This window comes from Hemiscyllium ocellatum, chromosome 7 (assembly GCF_020745735.1).
Source record: "Hemiscyllium ocellatum isolate sHemOce1 chromosome 7, sHemOce1.pat.X.cur, whole genome shotgun sequence".
Classification (NCBI taxonomy): Eukaryota; Metazoa; Chordata; class Chondrichthyes; order Orectolobiformes; family Hemiscylliidae; genus Hemiscyllium; species Hemiscyllium ocellatum.
In genome coordinates, this window is record NC_083407.1 from 88,083,384 (window position 1) to 88,104,501 (window position 21,118).

Genomic DNA, 21,118 nt, shown 5'->3' on the forward strand with positions numbered 1-21,118 from the left:
GTCAGTGAGTCTTCCAGCTGTGTATAGGTCTTCAGGAATTTGGTCTCTACAGTCTGAACCCAGGTTTCCACCTGTATTCTGACTGGCGAATAATTGAGTCAGCATGTATTTTGCTTCATTTGCCATTCTGTCTGCTCAATCTCTCTGCTCTCTCTCTTTCTTGTTTTTATCCTGCAACCCCCCCCCCCCCCCCCGCCCCCCCCCCCCCCCCCCCATCCCACCCTCTCTTTCTCTTAGATCCTTGCAGCCAGACCTATCTGTGATGTTCAGGAATATCTTTAGAAACTTGCAAACTAAGAGCATGATGACATTCTATTGATTTGTCTTCCGAAAGAGCATCCCCATGGTAACATGCATCACATATCCAGATAGAAATGACAATTAACTATTCTCGAGTTCTTCCAATTCTATTTGATTGTGGAGTGAAATAAACAGCTTAAAGCATAAGTTTATTCAACCTGGCTTTCCCAACACCTCCCTGTGCGAGTTGAAGGCTTGACAGTCTCACCATTGCTCTTGCCATGAGTCCTACAGCACAGAGACATGCCTTCTGACCCAAACTGGTCCATGCCAACCAAAATGTCCAGCCACACTAACCCTATTTCTCTACACTTGGCTCATATCCTTCTAAACCTTTCCCATCCATGTATTTATCCAAATGCCTTTTTAAATGTTGTTGGTGTACCTGCCTCAACCATTTCCACTTGCAGCACTTTCCATGTGTGTACCACTCTGTTTAAAAAAAAGTTGCCCCTCAGGTTCCCTTTATTCTTTCCCATCTAACCTTAAATTGATTCCTTCTAGTCCTCCATTCCTCAACCCTGGGAAAAAGATAGAGTGCATTCACCCTAATCCATGCCTCTCATGATCTTATGCACTTCCGTAAAATCGCTCCACCCCCCCCCACTCCCACCCCCCCGCAACCCCATGCTGTAAAGAAAACAGTCCTATTTTGTCCAATCTCTCCCTATAACTTTGACCGTTGTAAATCTCTACTGCACTTTTTCCAGTTTAATAACATGCTTCCTACAGCAAGGTGACCAAACTAACCACAATACTTCAAGTGTGTCCACATCAGCATCCTATACAACTGCAACATAATTTCCCAACTTTTCTACTCAATGCCCTGCCCTTGAAGGCCAAGGTGTCAAAAGCCTTCTTCACTGCCCTGTCTATCTGTGACTCCACTTTACAAGAACTGTGCACCTGAACTCCAAGGTCTTTCTGTTCCACGACACTCCTTAAGGCCCTACCATTCACCAGGAAAAGCCCACCTTGATTTGACTTTCCAAAATGCAAGACCTCACACTTATCTATATTAAACTCCATTTGCCATTTCTCAGCCCACTTTCCCAGTTTATCAAAATCCTGCTACAATTTCTGAGAACCTTCCCCGCTGTCCATGATACTGTCTATTTTAGTGTCATCTGCAAACTCACTAATCCTGTCTTGTGCATTCACATCCAAATCATTGATATAGATAACAAACAGCATCGGGCCCAGCACTGACCCCTGAGGCACTCCATTGATCACAGGCCTCCAGTCTGACAAGCGTCCTTTCACTATTACCCTCCTGCTTCCTACCATCAAGCCAACTGTATATCCAACTGTCTGCAGGTTTACATATCTCGCAACTGCTTCCCAGTAAACCAGTGTCTCTTATGCTTGCTGTCAGGGAGAATTCAGAACCGGTCACGTTCCTTTATTCCTCCGTTCTATTCCAAATTAAAGACAGTCCCAAAACATTATGTGCTTTGTATTAGTGATGCTGTGGAGCTGAGCTATTTACTATCATAACAAGGGATGGGGCTGGAGATATGCTGTAACATGGTCTTGGGATACCTCTCCTTATGCTTCCTCCCTTTGAAGACAGGCAACTGGCCTCCCCACAGCAGCATAGCTGAAACTTGGAGCTCTGTAGAGAATTCAGCGATGAAACATGTTCCCTGAATGGGAGTTGGTGCCAGAATGCATTATACTCTGGCAAATCCTGCTTTAGTGGCTCTGACCATATGTGAATTCCATTCTGAAATGCTTGATAGATTAAGTGGTGATACAGTGCTATCTGAACACCGAAGGAATGTGCTTACACCTAACTTCTCTGGATCCTCTTTCACAGCTAAATCTGATGAAGCATCGTGCAGATGTTTCTTTGCTTTACTGTACATCTTAGAACATTGTCAATCTGGTTAGATTACAACTTTACCAAAAATCATGAAGAATGTCACACCACTCTCTATTGCCATTTGTCATGAATTACTTAAACTATGTTTTCTGGTACATTTGCAGAGTTGCTTCTGCTATAATGTGCATTTCTTCAAAATGAATTGTCTTTAATGTATCTGAAGAATTTAAGCCATTATTTGTGGAATGCAAGCTTTCTTTACCTGGATTGTCTATAATGAGATTCTGGTCCCATTGGTTAAAGTGGTGCTGCTGTTAAGCGATTTTCTTGTATGGGATTGCACAGGAACAGAACTATTGCGTTATATCAGAACAGACTGTAATACAAACAGAATATAGGTACTCAATGGTATTCACTAAGTAGGAAATTTATTTTTGTTGAATAGAATCTATTCAGCTCCTTAAGTGTTTTAGTTGTTATTTGTGTTAGCATCATTTTCTAGAAGCTTTGGATCATGCATCTCATTTGAATGTCTTGTAAGTAGATGATTCAAAAATTCTCAATGATTTTTGAGACTAAAATAATTATAGATAAGATTTAGGAAAAAGGAAGGTTAGCTAAATTTTAAGCCTCAGAAGATCATTAAAAAAAGGACACAAGCACCTCATTTGACCCCTGTAATCTAGTTCTATACTTAGCCACCAACTTCTTGCATTTTGATATATGATTATCTTTGATTTACTTGATGTTAGTTAACAGGAATGTGAATCTTTTGCCATTGTACCTGATGGAGTGGGAGCCAGGTGCCAATCCCTGTTACTGAACCTCTCATGAACCAGATTTGATTTAACTTGAAAGAAATTTTCATCCTGTTTCATCTTGCCACCATCTCATTACCTCCTGATGTTCTGAATAAATTATTCCCATAACAATAAAACATGGCGCTCCCAAACCTAGACCCCTAGATGTCAAAGAGCATTCAAATTGGACTAAGACAAAATGAGAAAAGTAATTATCAACTGTGCTGAGCACAAATGTAGAAGAGTTTAACTGGCAACTCTGGCGTTGCCTCTCTTCTGGGTGGTGGTGAAATATATATAAAGATTAATGCACTTGCTGTTCATCATTGTGTTCTACATCTGCACATACACAAAATGGGTGCTGGGGAAAATATAAACACTACCGTTGTTAGGTGGTAATGTGAGGGAAAATTTTTAAAAATGTAGAAGAGTTTAGAAAGTGAAGGGCTGAAATTAAAAAGTAAATTTAAATGAAATTGCATGAAAAATATTGCTAAGCGAAATCAAGGAAATCCCAAAAAGGACAGAATTTAGCATGAGGGCAGCCAAAGCATTCTTGTCTCGAATAGAAATCAAAATGGCAACCAGAGTGTGCAGGCAGACATGTGGGCACGGTTCTTTCTGGATATTTTGAGTGAAAGAAAGGGGTGCTGAAGACTGTAGACTGAAATCCTGAGACTACTGCCCAGCTATCAGGAAAAGCCACTGTGGAACCTGACATTGTGAAATGTGGTGGCGTGCCCTGCAGTGCTATCTGAGATAATGCTCAGAGAAGTGTATGTTGGCACAGGGTCAGACTTCCTTTGGCAAATCTAATAGCTTGGCAGATCTTTAGTCCCTGCAGCAGCACCACATCCTAGGGCCAGGGCACAGGCTCGATGTATGTGAGACACCCAGGGGAGAGGGTGTATCTCTAGGAAAAGAGGGTTCATGAAGGAAGCAGCCTCTCTTTCCACCAAAGGCCCAAGCAGCCTTATCTGGCTGGGCTTAGCATTGTTGCTGACCTCCTGTCAGTCAGGAATTTTTAGCTGGACACAAAGTGCCTATAGTATTCACTCATTAACACAGTGTGCACATGTGCCATTATCAATATAGAGTATTCGCAATGTGACGATGAAATTCCATCACCACAAGAACTGTGTGGTGGTCGCTCCTACTAACACTGTCATCTGCAGTGGGCAGATTGGTGAGGATGAGGTTATGCTATTTTTGCCTGTTGCAGACCCAGTCAGCAGCTCTGTCACGTAGGACTCGAACAGCTCAATCAGTGGACCTGCAGTTAACTAAAGACATTGAAGGCTTCCACCCAGAGTGCATTCTGTACCCATGCCACTCTTAGTGCTTCCTCAAAGTGCTGCTCAAAATGGAGGGATAGTGATTCATCCATCTGTGGTAATTAGCTGGATGTGTTCTTGTCTATCTGCTTTTGCCCTGGTGACATGAGCCTTCTTGGGGTTTGGAGTCAATGTTGAGAAGATGCAACTCCCTCTTGACTGCATGCCACTGTGCCACCACCTCTGGATGGTGATGGTGATGGTGTTGTATGGGACATTGTAAGGTACGAGTCTGTGACTATGACTTTGTCAGGCTGTTTCTTGACTGGTCTGTGGGACAGCTTTCCTAATTTTGACCCGAGCTAGGAGGACTTTGCAGGGTTGACAGGACTGGGTTTGTTTAGTTCAATGCCAGGTGGTCCATTTGGCTAGCTGAGGCCATTTTGAGAGGGGGGTTAAGAGTCAACCACATGGCTGTGGCTGACATGTAGGTCAGATATGGACAGCGAATGTCCTTTCCTAAATGGCATTCGTGAACCAAGTGGACTTCTTCAGGGTCATCAATAAACTGAATTCTAAACTTTTCCTTTAAATTCAAATTCATTTTGCTGTGGTGGAATTAAAATCCAGGACCCCATTAACTGTCCAGCGACAATGCCCCTATGCCATTGCCTCTCCCAAAATTCTTCAACATCTCTAATTTTAATTTTTAAATTTAGTCGTAGTCACAACCCTTCCTATCTCTGTAATCTCCTTGTCCAGAATTCTACTTTTCTCCAGCTCCTGTGTTCTTCCTTATTTACCTCACTATTGGCTGTGTTTTCATAGAATCTGGAATTACTGCCCTGTATTTCATCATAGAGTCCCTACAGTGCAGAAGCAAGCCTTTTTGGCCCATTGGGTCCGCATTGACCCTCCGAAGAGCATCCCACCCGGAACCACCCCTCCTATCCCTAATAAAGCTGCATTTCCCATTGCTAATGCACTAGTCTCTGCAACTTTGGTCACTATTAACAATTTTCCCATGGCAAATCCACTTAATCTGTATATCTTTCGACTGTGGGAGGAAACCAGAGCACCTGGAAGAAACCCGCACAGAGTCAGTCGCATGAGGGTGGAATTGAACCGGGATCCTGGCATTGTGAGGCAGCAACACTAACCACTGAGCCACCCTGCCACCCTATTTCTCCACTTCCTATTTTCTTAAGGCTCTACCCCATTTTAGATTGACTGACAAGATTAGCATTCAACCTCACTTGATTAAATCTTTGTGAAGATGTTTTTCTAGTCAACTGAAATCACCTTATATCAAATTAGGGAGTATACTTGCAATTTTGTAAATTAATAATTATGTTGGTAATAAATGTGCTGACTGAGTTTCTAATGTTTGTTAACCTAACTTTAATGCTATTGTTGAGGGAGGTTGAGGAACATTTGAACTGACTCATCCACACACAGATTATTTTTCTGCAGCATATAACTTCCTGCTCTATGCTCAGACATGGAGCACAAAAAAAAAGAGACTTGGTGACAACTTGGGTAAACAGGGTAAACAGGGACTCTGCAGTTGGCATGGAAACCTTCTTGCAGCCTATCAAGCTTAAATGCCACAAGTTGTGCCTCATCACAAATGTTCAGTTAATAATAGAAAATGAGAACATTCACAGTCAGTCAGCATTTCAACATGAAAGACAGATTAAGGTGTTAGGCTCCCTCAATCACTTAATGAGTGTTTGTATGCGAGTACGTCATGGTGTAATAGCAGAGTCCATCACCTCTTGCAGTATTAAATAGAAGTACACGTCATGGATTTCCCCCTCTGATTCCACTTCCCATTGTTTGGGGATTTTCAGCTTGGTTATGGTGGCAGATGAGAATAGGTCAGGTAGTTTCCTTAAGAAGTGAAAGTAAATGTAATTGTGGATTCATTGGTTGCTGTTGAACATCTCCAAAGAACCTCAGATACCTGGGACCACATCACCTTCTACCATCCCATCCAAGAAAACTGGGAAGGAAAGTGATACGTACATATCAGACACACACACGAATTTCAATTAATTAAATGTTTTGAGGGGATAACAAGGAGGCTTAATTATAGCAGCATGTTTAGTGTACAGTAATCTACATGGATTTTGACATGGTCCCACATGACAAACTGGTTAGAAAAGTAAAAGCTCATGGGATCCAAGGTAAAGCAGCATCCAAATAGTGTGAGTGGAAGAAGCAAAGGGTAGTAATTGTTTTTGTTATTGTAGGGATATTTTCATGGGGTTTTTCAGGGCTCATTAACAAGTCCCTCACTTGTCATGATGTGACTCAATGACTTAAATTAAAATGTAGGTGAATAATTAAGGTTGTTTGCAGATAATACAAAAAAAAAGTCAGTCACGCAATGAGGAAGAAAGCTTTAGACAATAGGAAAATAGCCAAAATGATTTAAATATTTTTAGAAAAGGCCACAGTGAAGTCCTGAATAGACTTCTGTTCACTGCGTATTTCATGAAGGGTGTGATAACATTGGACAGGAGATTGGCTTCGATTCCCTTTCAGCTTGGGAATGTTAGGTATCAGGGAATATGGGATAGTCTTTGGAATTGAAAGTGATTACTTTGGAACAAACTGGGCTGAAAGAACTTGCAGCTTTAAGCGGAGCCTACCTGAGTAGATATGAAGCACCTAATCCATTAACTGAGAGATCAATAATTGGGGGGGGCTGATTCAAAGTAATTGGTATCTCGGATTAGAGGGGTGTGTTGAAAATAAATGATTTCCCTATTTGAGTAAGGCGGGAGGAAGGCGTGTGGGAGGTCTGGCCCTCATTGCTTGACTCAATGGAGAGATAGAGCTGAAAATGTGTTGCTGGAAAAGCGCAGCAGGTCAGGCAGCATCCAAGGAGCAGGAGAATCGACGTTTTGGGCATGAGCCTTTCTTCAGGAATTCCTGCTCCTTGGATGCTGCCTGACCTGCTGTGTTTTTCCAGCAACACATTTTCAGCTCTGATCTCCAGCAACTGCAGTCTTCACTTTCTCCTCGATGGAGAGATACTATGATCTTCGCCACAATTTAGACAGGCATTAGAAGTGCTGGAAACTTCAGACTATGCCCAAGCACTGGAAAATAGAACTACGATCATAAGACACGGGAGCAGATGTAAGCTATTTTACCATTGACTCTGTTGCAGTTCAATAAGTTCATGGCTCAACTCCACTTATCTACCATTTCCCCCGAACCCGATTTCCCTTACTGATTAAGAATCTGACTATCTCCGCCTTGAACATACTTAAATAACACAGTCATCTGTGATAAGGAGTTCCACAGATTAATTAACTTTTCCAGAAGAATAAATTCTTCCTTATCACTCTCAAATGGGCAAATCCTTACTGTAAGAATATGGCCTCTTAGACTGTCCCACGTTATCTCTGCATCTACACTATCAAGTCCCCTAAGAATTACATATATTCAATAAGGTCATCTCTCATTCTTCCAAACTCCAGTGAGTAAAGGTCTAACCTATTCAATATCTTCTCAAAACATCCTCCAGACAATCTAAGCTGTAAAGCTCCTTTCCAGTCAGCGCAGAATGATGGCATGCTTTTGTCTCCTTTTGTGTTGTAAGTCTCTGATTCTATGATACAATAATTCCAACACAAGTTAGTGAACAGCGAGTAGAACGGGAGTCCTCCTCTGTCTTAAAGCTTTCTTTTTCGGGGCAGCTGTGAGCACTTACTACAGATTGCACATTTATAATCTGAAGCCCTCAAAGTAGTTTTTAAACAGTTAAGTACTTTTGAAGAGTAGCTGCTGTTGTAATGTACGAAATACAGATATGTAGAAAACATATCTATATTTCTCACATTCTTCTCCATTCACTATTATCATGGCCAAATTTCCAACTCAGTAGCCTATTCCCACTTTTCTGCCATATCCTTTGGTCCCTTTAGCCACTAGTGTTATATTCAACTCCTCCTTGAAATCATACAATGTCTTGGCCTGAATGCTCTCTGACTTTCAGCAACTAGGACATAGTGAGGACCACAGATGCTGGAGAAGTCAATCTTCCTGATGAAGGGCTCATGCCCGAAACGTCGACTTTCCTGCTCCTTGGATGTTGCCTGACGGGTTGTGCTTTTCCTGCACCACCCTTTTCGACTTTGCTTTCTGTGGTGGTGAATTTAACAGGGTCGCCACTCTCTGGGTGAAGAAATTTCTCCTCACCGTCCTAAATGGTTTACTCTGTATCCTTAGACTGTGTCCCCTGCTTCTGGACACCCGATGACATCCTCCCTGTATCTACCCTGTCTAGTCCTGTTACAATTTTATAGGTTTCTGAAATACCCCCTCATTCTTCTGAACTCCAGTGAAGATAATCCTGACTGATACAAATGTGGAGAGGTTCAGACCCAGGAATCAGTCTGGTAGACCTTTTCTGCCATCCCTTCATAGCAAGAAATTTCTTCCTTAGATAAGCACACCAAAACTGCACACAATATTCCACATGTGAATTGGCAAGGTTCTATATAACTGCACAATATGTCCCTGCTCCTGTACTCAGTCTCGCTATGAAGAACATTTGCCTTCTTGACTGTCTGTTGCCCGTGCACGCTGACATTCATAGTCAGGCAGCATCCGAGGAGCAGGAGAGTCGACGTTTCAAGCATAAGCCCTTCATCAGGAATGTAGGGGCTGGTGGATGAGGACACTTTGGTCTCATTGCACTTCCCCCTCTCTCATTTCATAACCATTCAAATAAAAAGCTGTCATTCTATTTTTGCTCCCAAAATGGATAACCCCTCATTTAACCACATTATACTGCATCTGTCTTGCATTTGCCCTCTCATGTGGTTCGTCCAAATCACAGTGAAGCATCTCTGCATCCTCATCACAATTCACTCACCCACCTAACTTTGTGTCATTTGCAAATTTTGAGATACTACATTTCATTCTCTCATTTAAATAATAGATCACAAACAGCTGGGGTCCACGAGTCACTGGCTGCCATTTGCAGTCATAGAGTCATAGAGATGTACAGCATGGAAGCAGACCCTTTGGTCCAACCCGTCCATGTCGACCAGATATCCCAACCCAATCTAGTCCCACCTGTCAGCACCCAGTCCCTATCCCTCCAAACCCTTCCTAGTCATATACCCATCCAAATTCCTCTTAAATCTTGCAATTGTACCAGCCTCCACCACTTCCTCTGGCAGCTCACTCCATACCCGAACCACCCTCTGTGTGAAAAAGTTGCCCCTGAGGTCTCTTTTATATCTTTCCCCTCTCACCCTAAACCTATGCCGTCTAGTTCCGGACTCCCCCAACCCAGGGAAAAGACTTTGCCTATTTACCCTATCCATGCCCCTCATAATTTTGTAAACCTCTATAAGGTCACCCCCTCAGCCTCTGACGCTCCAGGGAAAACAGCCCCAGCCTGTTCAGCCTCTCCCTATAGCTCAAATCCTCCAACCCTGGCAATGTCCTTGTAAATCTTGTGAAAAAGACCCATTGATTCCTTCTTCGTTTCCTGTCTGCCCACTGGTTTTCTATCCTTTCCAACACCTTACCCGCCAGGGAACCCATTCACAACAATATTTTGATAATCAGATAAATGACATAGTGAGGGATAAATATTATAGGACCACAAGGGTCTGTTGTTCTTTAAAATAGTGCCATGGATTTTTATTTTGCATTGACCAGAGAGCCCTCTGTTTAACTAGTACTCCCAAAATATTAGTGTTATTGGGTGGTCAATTTAACCCGATACATCAGCCTTAAGTAGTACTTGAAGCTCCAACCTTCTGATTCAGAAGAAGGAGTGCTACTAACTGAACTGCAAACTATCCATGACTGAGATATGGGAAGACTGGGGGTATGCTCATGTGAACATCAGCTTAGGAAAGAACTGGATTTGTAGATGTGCACCTACGGCCCCTGGCATGTCTTTCCTTACAAATTATGAATGGTAGAACCAGGACTGGTCTATATGGCCTTACGAGGCTGCTCCACAAGTGGACCACATCATAGCTGACCTTCGACTGAAACTCCACCCTACTGCACAATCCCTATGTCACTTAATTCTCTTATCTCAGTTGATGATTGGGGTGTTCGTGACCAGTATGTTTCTCACTGTCCATTTTAGTACTTATCTATTATTCAGTGGATCGCGCAGTCATTTCTGTTGATAGCATGCAAGGATTCAGCATTGGATCACAGCACTGCAGATAAAGAATGTCAATATTAATGCAAGGTTACTGTGAACAGAATCTGACTTGCTACATTAAATATTAATTCCTTAGGCTTTTAGCTTTGAGTATTTCTTTGTTAATGAAGTCTTCAATGTTCTTAAGAAGAGCTGGACCTGGTTTAATGTCTTTTTCACATTGCCAATTATTTTTAAAACTGGCTTTGTCCAGCACAAGACATTGGTCAAGTCACTCACTTTACAATCACATCCTACCTTCACTTATTAAATGTATCACTGCTAGTAAAAGTAGCTTTCAACTGAACAGTCTAGACAGGAACTAGACTCCAAAGTTATCTTGGTCAGTGGTGGATGAACAGATATCCATTAGCGTGGCCATGTTGGTGCTATATTGTATTGGTTAGCAAGGGTTGGTATTATGTCCAGTCAACCATCACCATGTGCTTACTGACTTACACTGCCTCCTAGCCTGGCAATACCTGGCTGTTAAAAGTCCCACCTCTTTGTTTCCAAACCCCTCTGTAGCTCAGCTCCTCCTTATCTCTAAGTTTCATCCCTACAATCATTTATGGATGTCTTGTGTTGAGTCACTGGCATCAATCCTGCATCTTCAATTAATATCAAGTTACTGATACAAGGTGAGGGAGAATCCCACATAAAGCCATTGTTAGGAGCCAGTTGTGAAAGGCAGTCAGTACCTGAAAGGATAGTCTCTACCCATTAGAATAAAGAACTGGTCCTGGGAGGAGTGTCTGAACTGGTTCTGTATTCACTACCAATATTATGTGAGAATGTGTTTTAGTGGCTGCAATGTGAGTATTGAGCCTGATGTTACACGAGACAATTTTGTATGTGATACAGAAATGAGTGTCACTAATCTTTCAGATAAAATCCCTTGGTTGAAAGGATGGAACTGCAACCTTCTCATTAAGCCTGGCCTGGTGCAGGCAGAACTCTGCTCAAACTCGAAGGAATGTTGAGAGCACTCTTCCAATAACAGAGACCAATATGCTCTCAAACAGGTGTACAGCCTTAGAAACCAACACTCACTTTTGAGCAGAAACGCATGCTTGACTGTTAAAATTCTGTGGCATGTTGAAGAGTGTCAAACAGCTCAGAAGCCAAATACTCATGATTGATGTAACCTTACTCGATAAGAGGGAGAATATAGAGCTTTCTGATTGTTTGCTGAACCTAAGAAAAAATACACCACTTCAGATTAATTATGTTAGTGTCCAACAACATTTCATGACTAAGAGTTCAGAAGATGCCACTAATTCCCCAGGGGTTTAAAGGAATTATTAAATTGTCTTTCGACTACATATAAATCTTCAAAATCTAATCACCGCATTTCCTTGTCATCACAACTGCCAGGAGTTGGTACAGTGATAGGTTCTTGGTACAGTTAATGCAGCTGTTCAGTGTGTCATAGCAATGAACCTCTATACATTTGGCTCCAATAGACAGGAGCTAGAGATTCTAGTAACACTTCTCCGTTTATCACTCAAAATTCTGAGGCTCAGGATTCAAAATCCATTTCATTCCTGCTTCCCAGAGGCAAGCTGGTGAAATTGTTTTGTTTTTGTTATTCATACACTGGATTTGGTCCAAGCTACTCCTACTGAGCATGGTGGTGACGGAACTGAGTTTTTGTGGATGTGATGACAATCATGTGGGCTGCTTTATGTCTCGCTTCTTGAGTGTTGTCGGAACTGTACTCAACCAGGCAGGTGAGGAACATGCCCTCACACTCCTGACTTGTGCTGTGTAGATAGCGGACAAGCTTTGGAGATTCAGGAGGAGAGTTACTCGCTGCAGGATGCCTAGCCTTTGACTTTGAACAGATGCAAAGGTTTGCTGGGATCATACTATTGGTACAGGATGGGTTTGAAAACATGCATGTTGCTTTATAGGGACATGTCAACTCTAAGATATATTGGAACTGTGGTGCAGAAAGAGGCCAATCAGCCCATCACGTCTGCACGGACCCTCTGAAGAGCATCCCACACAGATCCAGCTGCCTCCACCCTATCTTTGTACCCCCACATCCCCCATGGCTGATCCACCTAGCCTGCACATGCCTGGACATTCCAGACAATTTAGCATGGCCAATTCACTTAATCTAGAGAACAGAATTGCATACAATATTCCAACAGTGGCCTAAGCAATGTCCTGTACAGCTGCAACATGACCTCCCAACTCCTGTACTCAATACTCTGACCAATAAAGGAAAGCATACCAAACGCCTTCTTCACTATCCTATCTACCTGTGACTCCACTTTCAAGGAGCTATGAACCTGCACTCCAAGGTCTCTTTGTTCAACACCTTTGGATTGTGGGAGGAAATCGCAGCACCTGATGGAAACCACAGAGACGGGGGAGAATATGCAAACTTCACACAGAGTCACACAATGTTGGAACTGAACCTTAGTCTTTAGTGCTAAGGGAGCAGTGCTAACCATTAAGCCACTGTATCGCCCAGTTACTTAACATCGAGCTAGTATGTGACAGAGTATCATGCATGTCAATGTCTGACATTCTGTATCCTGACAACATCTTGCGCCATGCAGGTACTTCAGGATGCTTTTTCATGTCCTGGGCAACGATAATTGAGGAAAGCCAAATTATTAAACTGAGGTGTGATTGGCCCAAAGTAGACTGCGAAGAGCTACCAAGAGGTAAATCAGTGTGCAAATACTGGGAAGCATGTAAGGAGGAGGCAGACATTAAGAACAAATATATTCCGAAAAAGAAAATAGATTCCCAAATTTGACCCAGATGGATGCCAAAGGTCATATATAGGAGTAGGCTATTCTACCCTTTGTGCCTGCTCTGCCATTCAATGGTATGACGACTGATCAGATTGTGGTCTCCATTCCATTTTCATCTTTTCCTCAACTCTCCTACTCATATGGGATAGGGTAGATTTTAAAAAAATAATGAGTACTTAATATTACTGAAGGCCAAGAGGAATGTAGTACTAGGAAAATTGAGAAACACAAAGGCAGGAAAATATATTGGCAAGTAAAATCAAGGAGAATTCAAATATGATTTTTAAATGTATTAAAGGGAAGATGTATATGGGATACTTAATGAATACGCTGTCATCACAAGAGGAAGATGCAGACATTATCGTTAAGTCAAGAAAGAAATATTGGATTGGATAAACATTCAGACGGGCAAAATTAAATTATGCAGCCTCATTGAAAATGGATAAATTGGCTGACCTGAATGAATTCCATCCCCAGGCCGATTAAACAAGCAAGCGAAGAGGCAGTGAATGTTCTGACTATCGCTGATTGGAGGACTGCAAAAGTTATACCATTGTCCAAAAATGTAAAAAAGGAATTAGCCAAGTAATGATAGGCGTGACAGCCTAAACAAGGTAGTGGGCAAATTATTGGAAAGGAAATAGATAGACCTTCTAAATTGTTATTTAGAAAGGCATGGATTAACCAATAACACTCTGCATGAACGTAAGCGAAAGTCTTCTCTACTCCGATTTGGTTCCAGTCTTGGGTGACTATGAGGAGTTTGCTCTGCGTGGGTTTCCTCCCACAATCTAAAGATGTGCACGTTAGGCGAACTGGCTCTGCTAAATTGAATTCTGAGGGGATAAAAATGGAGGCTGATGAGGAAAGCATTATTTTAGAAAATAGCCATGGTAGGCTGATCAGAAAACTAAGACCCCCATGGGATCCAAAAGAAAGTAGAAAGTTGGATCAAAATTTGGCTCAGGAGGGAAAAATGATAGATGCTCAAAAGGAAATTGTGAGGTCAGTGGGCCATTTTCCCATCTTGAAAAAAATTAAACTGGGCAGGCAGGATTTTCCCTTCAATGAGAGATGAGGAAAGAAGTTGAGAAAGCCTGAAAAAATTAATTTTACCTTTTATGGAATCTCTAACTTCTCTACTTGTGATAATTTGTTTTAAATTCTGGAAATTAAAACAAAATCCTTAATTTAGCTGAAAACACTCAGACTTATTTGAAAACAAAAAATGCTGGAAATCACAACTGGCCAGGCAGCATCTGTAGAGAGAGAGCAAACTAACATTGAGTCTAGATGAATCTTCATCTGAACTCTGGGAGATATCTAGACTCAAAGTTAGCTTGCTCGCTCCCCCTGGATGTTGCGTCACCGGCTGGGACTTACGGAAATGTTTTCTGTTTTCAGTACAGTTCCAGCATCTGCAGTGATTTGCTCCTACTCAGATTTATTTCATTAGTTGAAAGGTTAAGCATTTAACTTCTCGGTTTGCTGTATATCGGTAGTTTAACTTGATTACTTGTCTGCCTGCTTGCCGATGTCATGTCAGATTGAAACTGCTGTGGGGGAAGGAGAATTTCCTACGAGAGATTACTAGTTCTTTGTGGGTAGTCTTCATCTGAGGTCAGTGGTGAATATTCCTGCTACACTGACTGCAAAATCTAGACCATTGTCTTCAAGGCAGGAGGGGAGGGGAAAGGCTAACTTTGGAGACCATAAAATGAAAATATGCAGACAACTCATTAAAAACAGGGAAAATCAGAAATACTCTAGGTTTTAGATTAGATTAGATTCCTTACGGTGTGGAAACAGGCCCTTCGGCCCAACAACAACCCTCCGAAGAGCAACCCACCCAGACCCATTTCCTTCTGAATGTTGTACTTAACACTATGCACAATTTAACATAGCCAATTCACCTGCAAATCTTCGGACTGTGGGGGGAAACCAAAGCACCTGGAGAAACCCACACAGACAGTGGGAGAATGTGCAACTCCACACAGTCACCCGAGGCTGGAATCGAACCTGGGACCCTGGTGCTGTGAGGTAGCAGTGCTAACCACTGAGCCACCTTGCTGCCATCATTCTTTAAAACAAGTTGGATAAAAATTATTGCTTGGGGATGGCAGATCTCTGGCCTAAAGCCAGCACTTGTTGCCTCTCCCTAATTGAGGGCAGTTTCAGAGTCAACTGCATTATACTGGCTCTGCAGTCACATTTGGGCCAGGTCCTACAGGGATGGGTCTGGCAGTTCAAGCCCTGCAGCCTAAAAGGGAGCAATCAGTAGGCCTGAACCCTCCAGGCCCAAGAGCAAGCGTTTCTCCACCCCACCTCTGGAAATTAAGGCTCTACTCAGATTTAGTGAAAGGCAGAGGAAGGTTACAACGTGTTCAGAAGGTTTAGGGCAGGGAAATAAAAAAAGAGGGGTTGCAGTTAAGGAGTCTAGTTAAGGAGTCTTTGCAGTGTTTGTGAAAGAGGATGTTCCACAGGATTCAAGGACAGCATTAATTTGTCTAGAACTGAGCAACAACAAAGGTGCTATTATGTTGCTTGGAATAATCTTGCAGACACTGACCAGTGGGAAGTATGTAGAGGAACAAACCTGCATGGAAATTACAAAAGGTGCAAACATCATGACCATAACAGGGCAACTTCAATGACTGGAACATAGACTGGGATGTTGGTCAAGTTAAGGGCAGAGAGAGGAAAACATTCTTAGATTGTCTTTAGGAGAATTTTCTATACCTGTATTTGAGTGCTCCAGCAAAGCCGGAAGCACAACTAGATTTGGTTGTTGGGAATGAGGGGGACTGTAAAGTGTCAGTGAGGGAATGTTTTAGGGGATGGAGATCACAATATCATAGAGCACCAGGTTATAGTCCAACAGGTTTAATTGGAAGCACACTAGCTTTCAGAGCGACGCTCCTTCATCAGGTGATTGTGAGGAAGGAGCAGCGCTCTGAAAGCTAGTGTGCTTCCAATTAAACCTGTTGGACTATAACCTGGTGTTGTGTGATTTTTAACTTTGTACACCCCAGTCCAACACCGGCATCTCCAAGTCATGACAATATCATAGAGGTTTAGGATAACAATGGAAAATGACATTGATTATATCAAGAGTATAAATGATCAGAGGTGACTTCAGTGGGGCAAGAACAGAACTGGGCTGGATAGACTAGAGAGAGAGAGATTGCTGGGGAATAAAGTATAACTGAACAATGGGCTACCTTCAAAAAGATGATTTGGCTACAGTCAAGGCATATTCCTTCAAAAGGACAATCAAATCTGGGTGACAAAGGAAATGGAGAACAAGCTAAAGAACTGTGTATGTAATGGATGTCAGGTTGACAATAGAATACAGAAGGATTGGAAGGGAGGTGAAAAAACATAAGAGAAGGAAAGCAGGCTGATCAGGGAAAAAAAACTGGTGGCTAACATAGTGTTAAGATCAATGTGCACTAATGAGGCAATATGAGGTAGATAGAGGCTAGCAGTCACCAAGTAAGCTGAACAATGAGTGCTAAGAGAGTAAGCTAAATGCCATAACAAGCAAATGTCCATGTGCATGCAAAACCATTGTGTGTAAATGCGCAAAGTAAATGTCAGATTATGGGCAATTGGGTCAGGTTACTTTGTGCACAGGGACAGAATGTCATGACTCACTGGGATAGCATACTGGAAATCAAACTCTGCTATTTTTGGAGTTTGCACATAAAATAAAATTTTTAAAATACACACAATTTACCTGATTATTTATTCCCAAGTTTGATAGAAAGCACTTACCAGATTTCTGTAGTTAAGAATGACTGACTATTTATTACAAGTAAATAGACTTTAGCTACAGGTAAAACATTTGGCAAGTAACATTACAAATTAAAGCTATAATCTCTTTACAGTCCTTCATGCGCACACGTATAGGCAAAGGAAAACTGGGAGGGGTTTCAATGGTTCCCATTTATGGGTTGCTGAGATGATACTTTTGCTGGTCAGAAAATTGATTTACAGTCACCTTTCTCTAAGTGCTTCCGGTTTACTGGAGACTTTGGTGGCTGGTTCACTTAAAGGAATCTGATATATCAGTTGAAATTCACAGCCTACAGCAACTCCTGAAGGAAAGGTGAACTGGTTTTATTCAGGTTTTAAAATAGATTTTGACTGCAGAAAACAGAGACAGTGTGCTGGTGGACATCAAATCACTCTGGATCTGGTTCCCAGCCCCAAGCTGTTCAATTACCCGAGAACCAATCACATCATTGATGGCAGACATTGATAAGTGATTACTAGTCCATGGACCAAAAGCTTCCTGTTGCTATGCATAAACATATCTGAATTTATCTCCTCGGCTCCAGTTTGTCTGTAGCCACTTCAATTATTACTTCATCATACAGCTATTTACATAGTGCTTGCCACGTGTGTTAGGTTTATTTTCTTTTCAAAACATGTAGCAACCCTTTAAAATGTGGTTTTCAAAATGGTTCCATTTCTTTTCAGCCCACAATTTTAAACAGCACAAAAATAACAGGAAACAATATTCAGAGGCAAGCAAGTGATCGGTGTCCCCAGGCTCTAAAGCAAAGTGTTGAAGAACTGAAATGGTTGTGCGAATATGTCTGAGAGCAACACGATAGTGTGGAAAGATGGGGTAAATTTGTGTGGAGTAAGGGTTGAGGAGGAAATGGTAGCCATAGAGCATCAGTTTTTGTGAAGTAGCATTTGCGTGATGATTGGGACAAGCATTCAGTGAGCTGTAACTGCTTTCGGAGCTGAGAATTTGTGCTATTTCTCAGTGGAGGGAAAGTGAGTTGGAATGTTCTCAGACATGTAAATGTAAAGATTATTATGGCCCAATGGGAAAATTCCCAAGTCGTCATTTATAGCTGGTAAGGAAGGTTGAAAAATGTTGACATCAAGAATCTGATATTTTCATTAACACCATATTTTCTCACCTTTCTCACCAATGTTCAAGCCACATTAGAGGAGAAAATTCCACCAGAGATCAAAACCACAGCATTGTTACTGGCGTAAAACTCCAGAAGAAATGAGCAATTTCATGCTTTAAGGAAATTGAGAATTATATTGTCGTTATAATACAATGGAACCCTTTTTAAAGTTACTTGATAGTGCTGACTGAATTTGTAAAAGATTCTATGACTTCAAAAAGCAATACAGAAATAACCTTTGCTCTTATGTGACATCATATTAGTCAAAAAAACTTGATTACATACAAATGTTTGTTACATGCCTGGAGTATAATGACGTTCAGCAAGAGTCGTCTGTGAATGTTATTTATTTGTTTTTAAAACAATATCCATTTTAGGTTACATATAAACATGGCAGACAACAGATCTACACAATACCTGCAAGCCTAAAGCAATTCAATTGACTAAGGAGAACATTACATAGGCAAACTTTTTATTTTACATAACTTTCAAACTTTTAACAATGTACAGGTAACAAAATTCTAAATTATTCAAACAGCTAAAAGTAAATATCCTCTAACACTATACAGTACATTCAAAATAGATATGGACCTTCTCACCATACTAGTAGTGTGTTTAGTGGCATTTCTAGTCATGGGTCTTTTGACATGTAGCAAACATGAATATAAAAACAGGTATTTGGCTTTTTTAAACCATTTAAGACTTTTTTTTAATAATTATTGCACCTTTTATGTCCAGACACATAGTTAAGGCTGATGATTGTAAACTGACACACAGAACACACAAGCCTATCTTTGCCACCAATATACTACACCAAAAATGATAGTCTACAGGTAAACACAACCAGTGCTGATGCATAGGTTTAACTTGAATATCAATGTTCGGCAACCATATATATGATTCACGTGCGCACACACAGGTCTGGCCTCTAAGCACAGCTTTCTCTGAATGTCAGTACAACTATGTTACTTAATAGATTTCTCAGTCCTTGCCAATGGGAGGAATATTGGTATATAGCCATGAAAATGTTTTTTTTTATAGAAATGCAAATTAAATCACAGCAGATGAAATGATTCACCATTGGTTATTGTCATTTTTTTGGCATGATTAAATAGCATGGGTATTTAATCTGGGTGCAAGCTAGGGGGCTCACAGTTCCAGAACATTAGTGCTATTCACAATTCCAAAATGTGAATTTCTTCTTGCTGTCCCAGAACTGCCTGCAGTTCTGAGCTGGTTATATTGTTAAATGGTCAGCAATATGCATGGTCTGTCTGCAGGAGATAGCTGAAGTGGATCATTTTATTATTGTAGCACTGGTGAATGTGGATCACATCATGAAGCACTGCACCACTTTGTGAGGATTCTGTTGCATTGTTCCTAAGAAGACACAAGAGCAAAGCTTTGGAAATGGAAACTTCGTGGTCTGACATCCAATTGTTTCCAGATTTTCTAGTCATTCTCAGACAGCTTACAACTTCACTTCATAGGTTCACTTAAAATAGATGGTACGAAGTTATCATCATTCAAGTCCAAATCACAGTTGCTCTTGTACATTACTTGAGTCCAAGGACTTTGTGCTACAAAGGTAGAGTAAGAATAAACAATCCAAAGTAAAAAGAAAGCACTGATTTGTCCAGAGAACTTCCTTGTAACATTATAATTGTCTGCTGTTACATACTGTTGCAGGATTAATCTCTGCTGCAGTTTCTTCTTTTCCAAAAAAGTAAACTTGCCTTTGCAGGAGGGCCCATAAGCATGGGTACCTGGTTTCTGTGTGTAATTTTGATCTGGAAAATAAAATGCAGAAATTGACATGCCTTAACCTCAGTACTGGTTAACCAACGCTTCGTTTTCACATTTTACTTTTAACAAGAGAAGCACTGGGTTAAAATACAAGACCATGATATCAAGTAAAGCGATTAATTCGAACTGCATGGTTTGCAGTTGGTAGAGTGACAGTACTTTCAGCACTGGCTCAGGTCACATTGAAGGTCCCATCTTCTCAACCTCACCCAAGGCATGGTGACCCTCCGGTTAAACCCAACCACCTGTCATCTCTCTCTCTAACGAGAGAACAGTCCTCTGGGACTATTACAATTTTATTAATTTGAATTTATGTAAAAAACATTCCTTCCTCTGTCTCTCATCTAATCTTATTGCCTCCATTCCAAATTGAGTTTGAATTTGAACTGGATTTTAAAAAGGTATAGATTTCACTTTGTCCCTCTGTCATTCACATCCTTTAACAACATTAATAATTAACAAATGATTCAGTGGATATAAGGTGACATTCTGAACCACAGCATAGAAAACTTAATGTATGGCCTGTACTGTTGAGATTGATTTTATTTCTTTTTTTAAAAGATTATGAACTCTGCTGTTTCAGGCTTTGTGTTGCACCTAGGAACATTCACATTTGGAGAAGTGGTCTCCTCAAACCTGCTCTGCTATTTAATACAATCATAGCTATCTGTTTCCACACTTCACATGTCCATCTGCCCCAATAAGTCTTTACGTCCTTGCTGATCAAGAATCTATCCACCTTTTCCTTAAAATGTTCAAAGACATCACTTCTACACCTTTTTGAGGGAAAGTGTCCCCACTGATTTTCTTGATCCTTTGCACAAATAAACACCCTCATCTTTGCCCTAAATGGTGACCTCTAATTCCAAATTTTCCCAAGAGAGGAACCATTCTTTCCATACATAACCTGTCATAACTCCTTCAGATCTTCCTCAGTTCTGATACAGACCACTGTCACTGGCAGGGAAAAGGATGGCCTGAGGCCATGAAGAAAAGCTGAAAAATGTGTTGCTGGAAAAGCGCAGCAGGTCATGCAGCAGCCAAAGAGCAGGAGAATTGACGTTTTGGGCATGAGCCCTTCTTCAGGAATGAAGAAAACCCCAACTCCGTGCAGAGTTTCCAATGTAGCAAAGGCCTTAACCAATAGTCTGGGAGCTACCAGTTGGTTTCCAATTACAGAAGCTCTGCTATTCCATTCTTGTTTATTTCCAA

At 41.3% G+C, this 21,118-nt stretch overlaps 1 protein-coding gene across 2 annotated transcripts in view; it reads right to left on the reverse strand.

The window, feature by feature from the left end:
• Positions 1–18,443: 18,443 nt before the first annotated feature.
• LOC132817538 (diacylglycerol kinase beta) overlaps positions 18,444–21,118 on the reverse strand; it is a 519,975-nt gene continuing 517,300 nt past the window's right edge. For both annotated transcript variants that reach the window (XM_060828035.1, XM_060828034.1), the window contains one exon: positions 18,444–19,890. In XM_060828035.1, the coding sequence (XP_060684018.1) occupies positions 19,792–19,890 (99 nt within the window). In that variant the 3' untranslated portion in view covers positions 18,444–19,791. The remainder of the gene's footprint in view (positions 19,891–21,118) is intronic.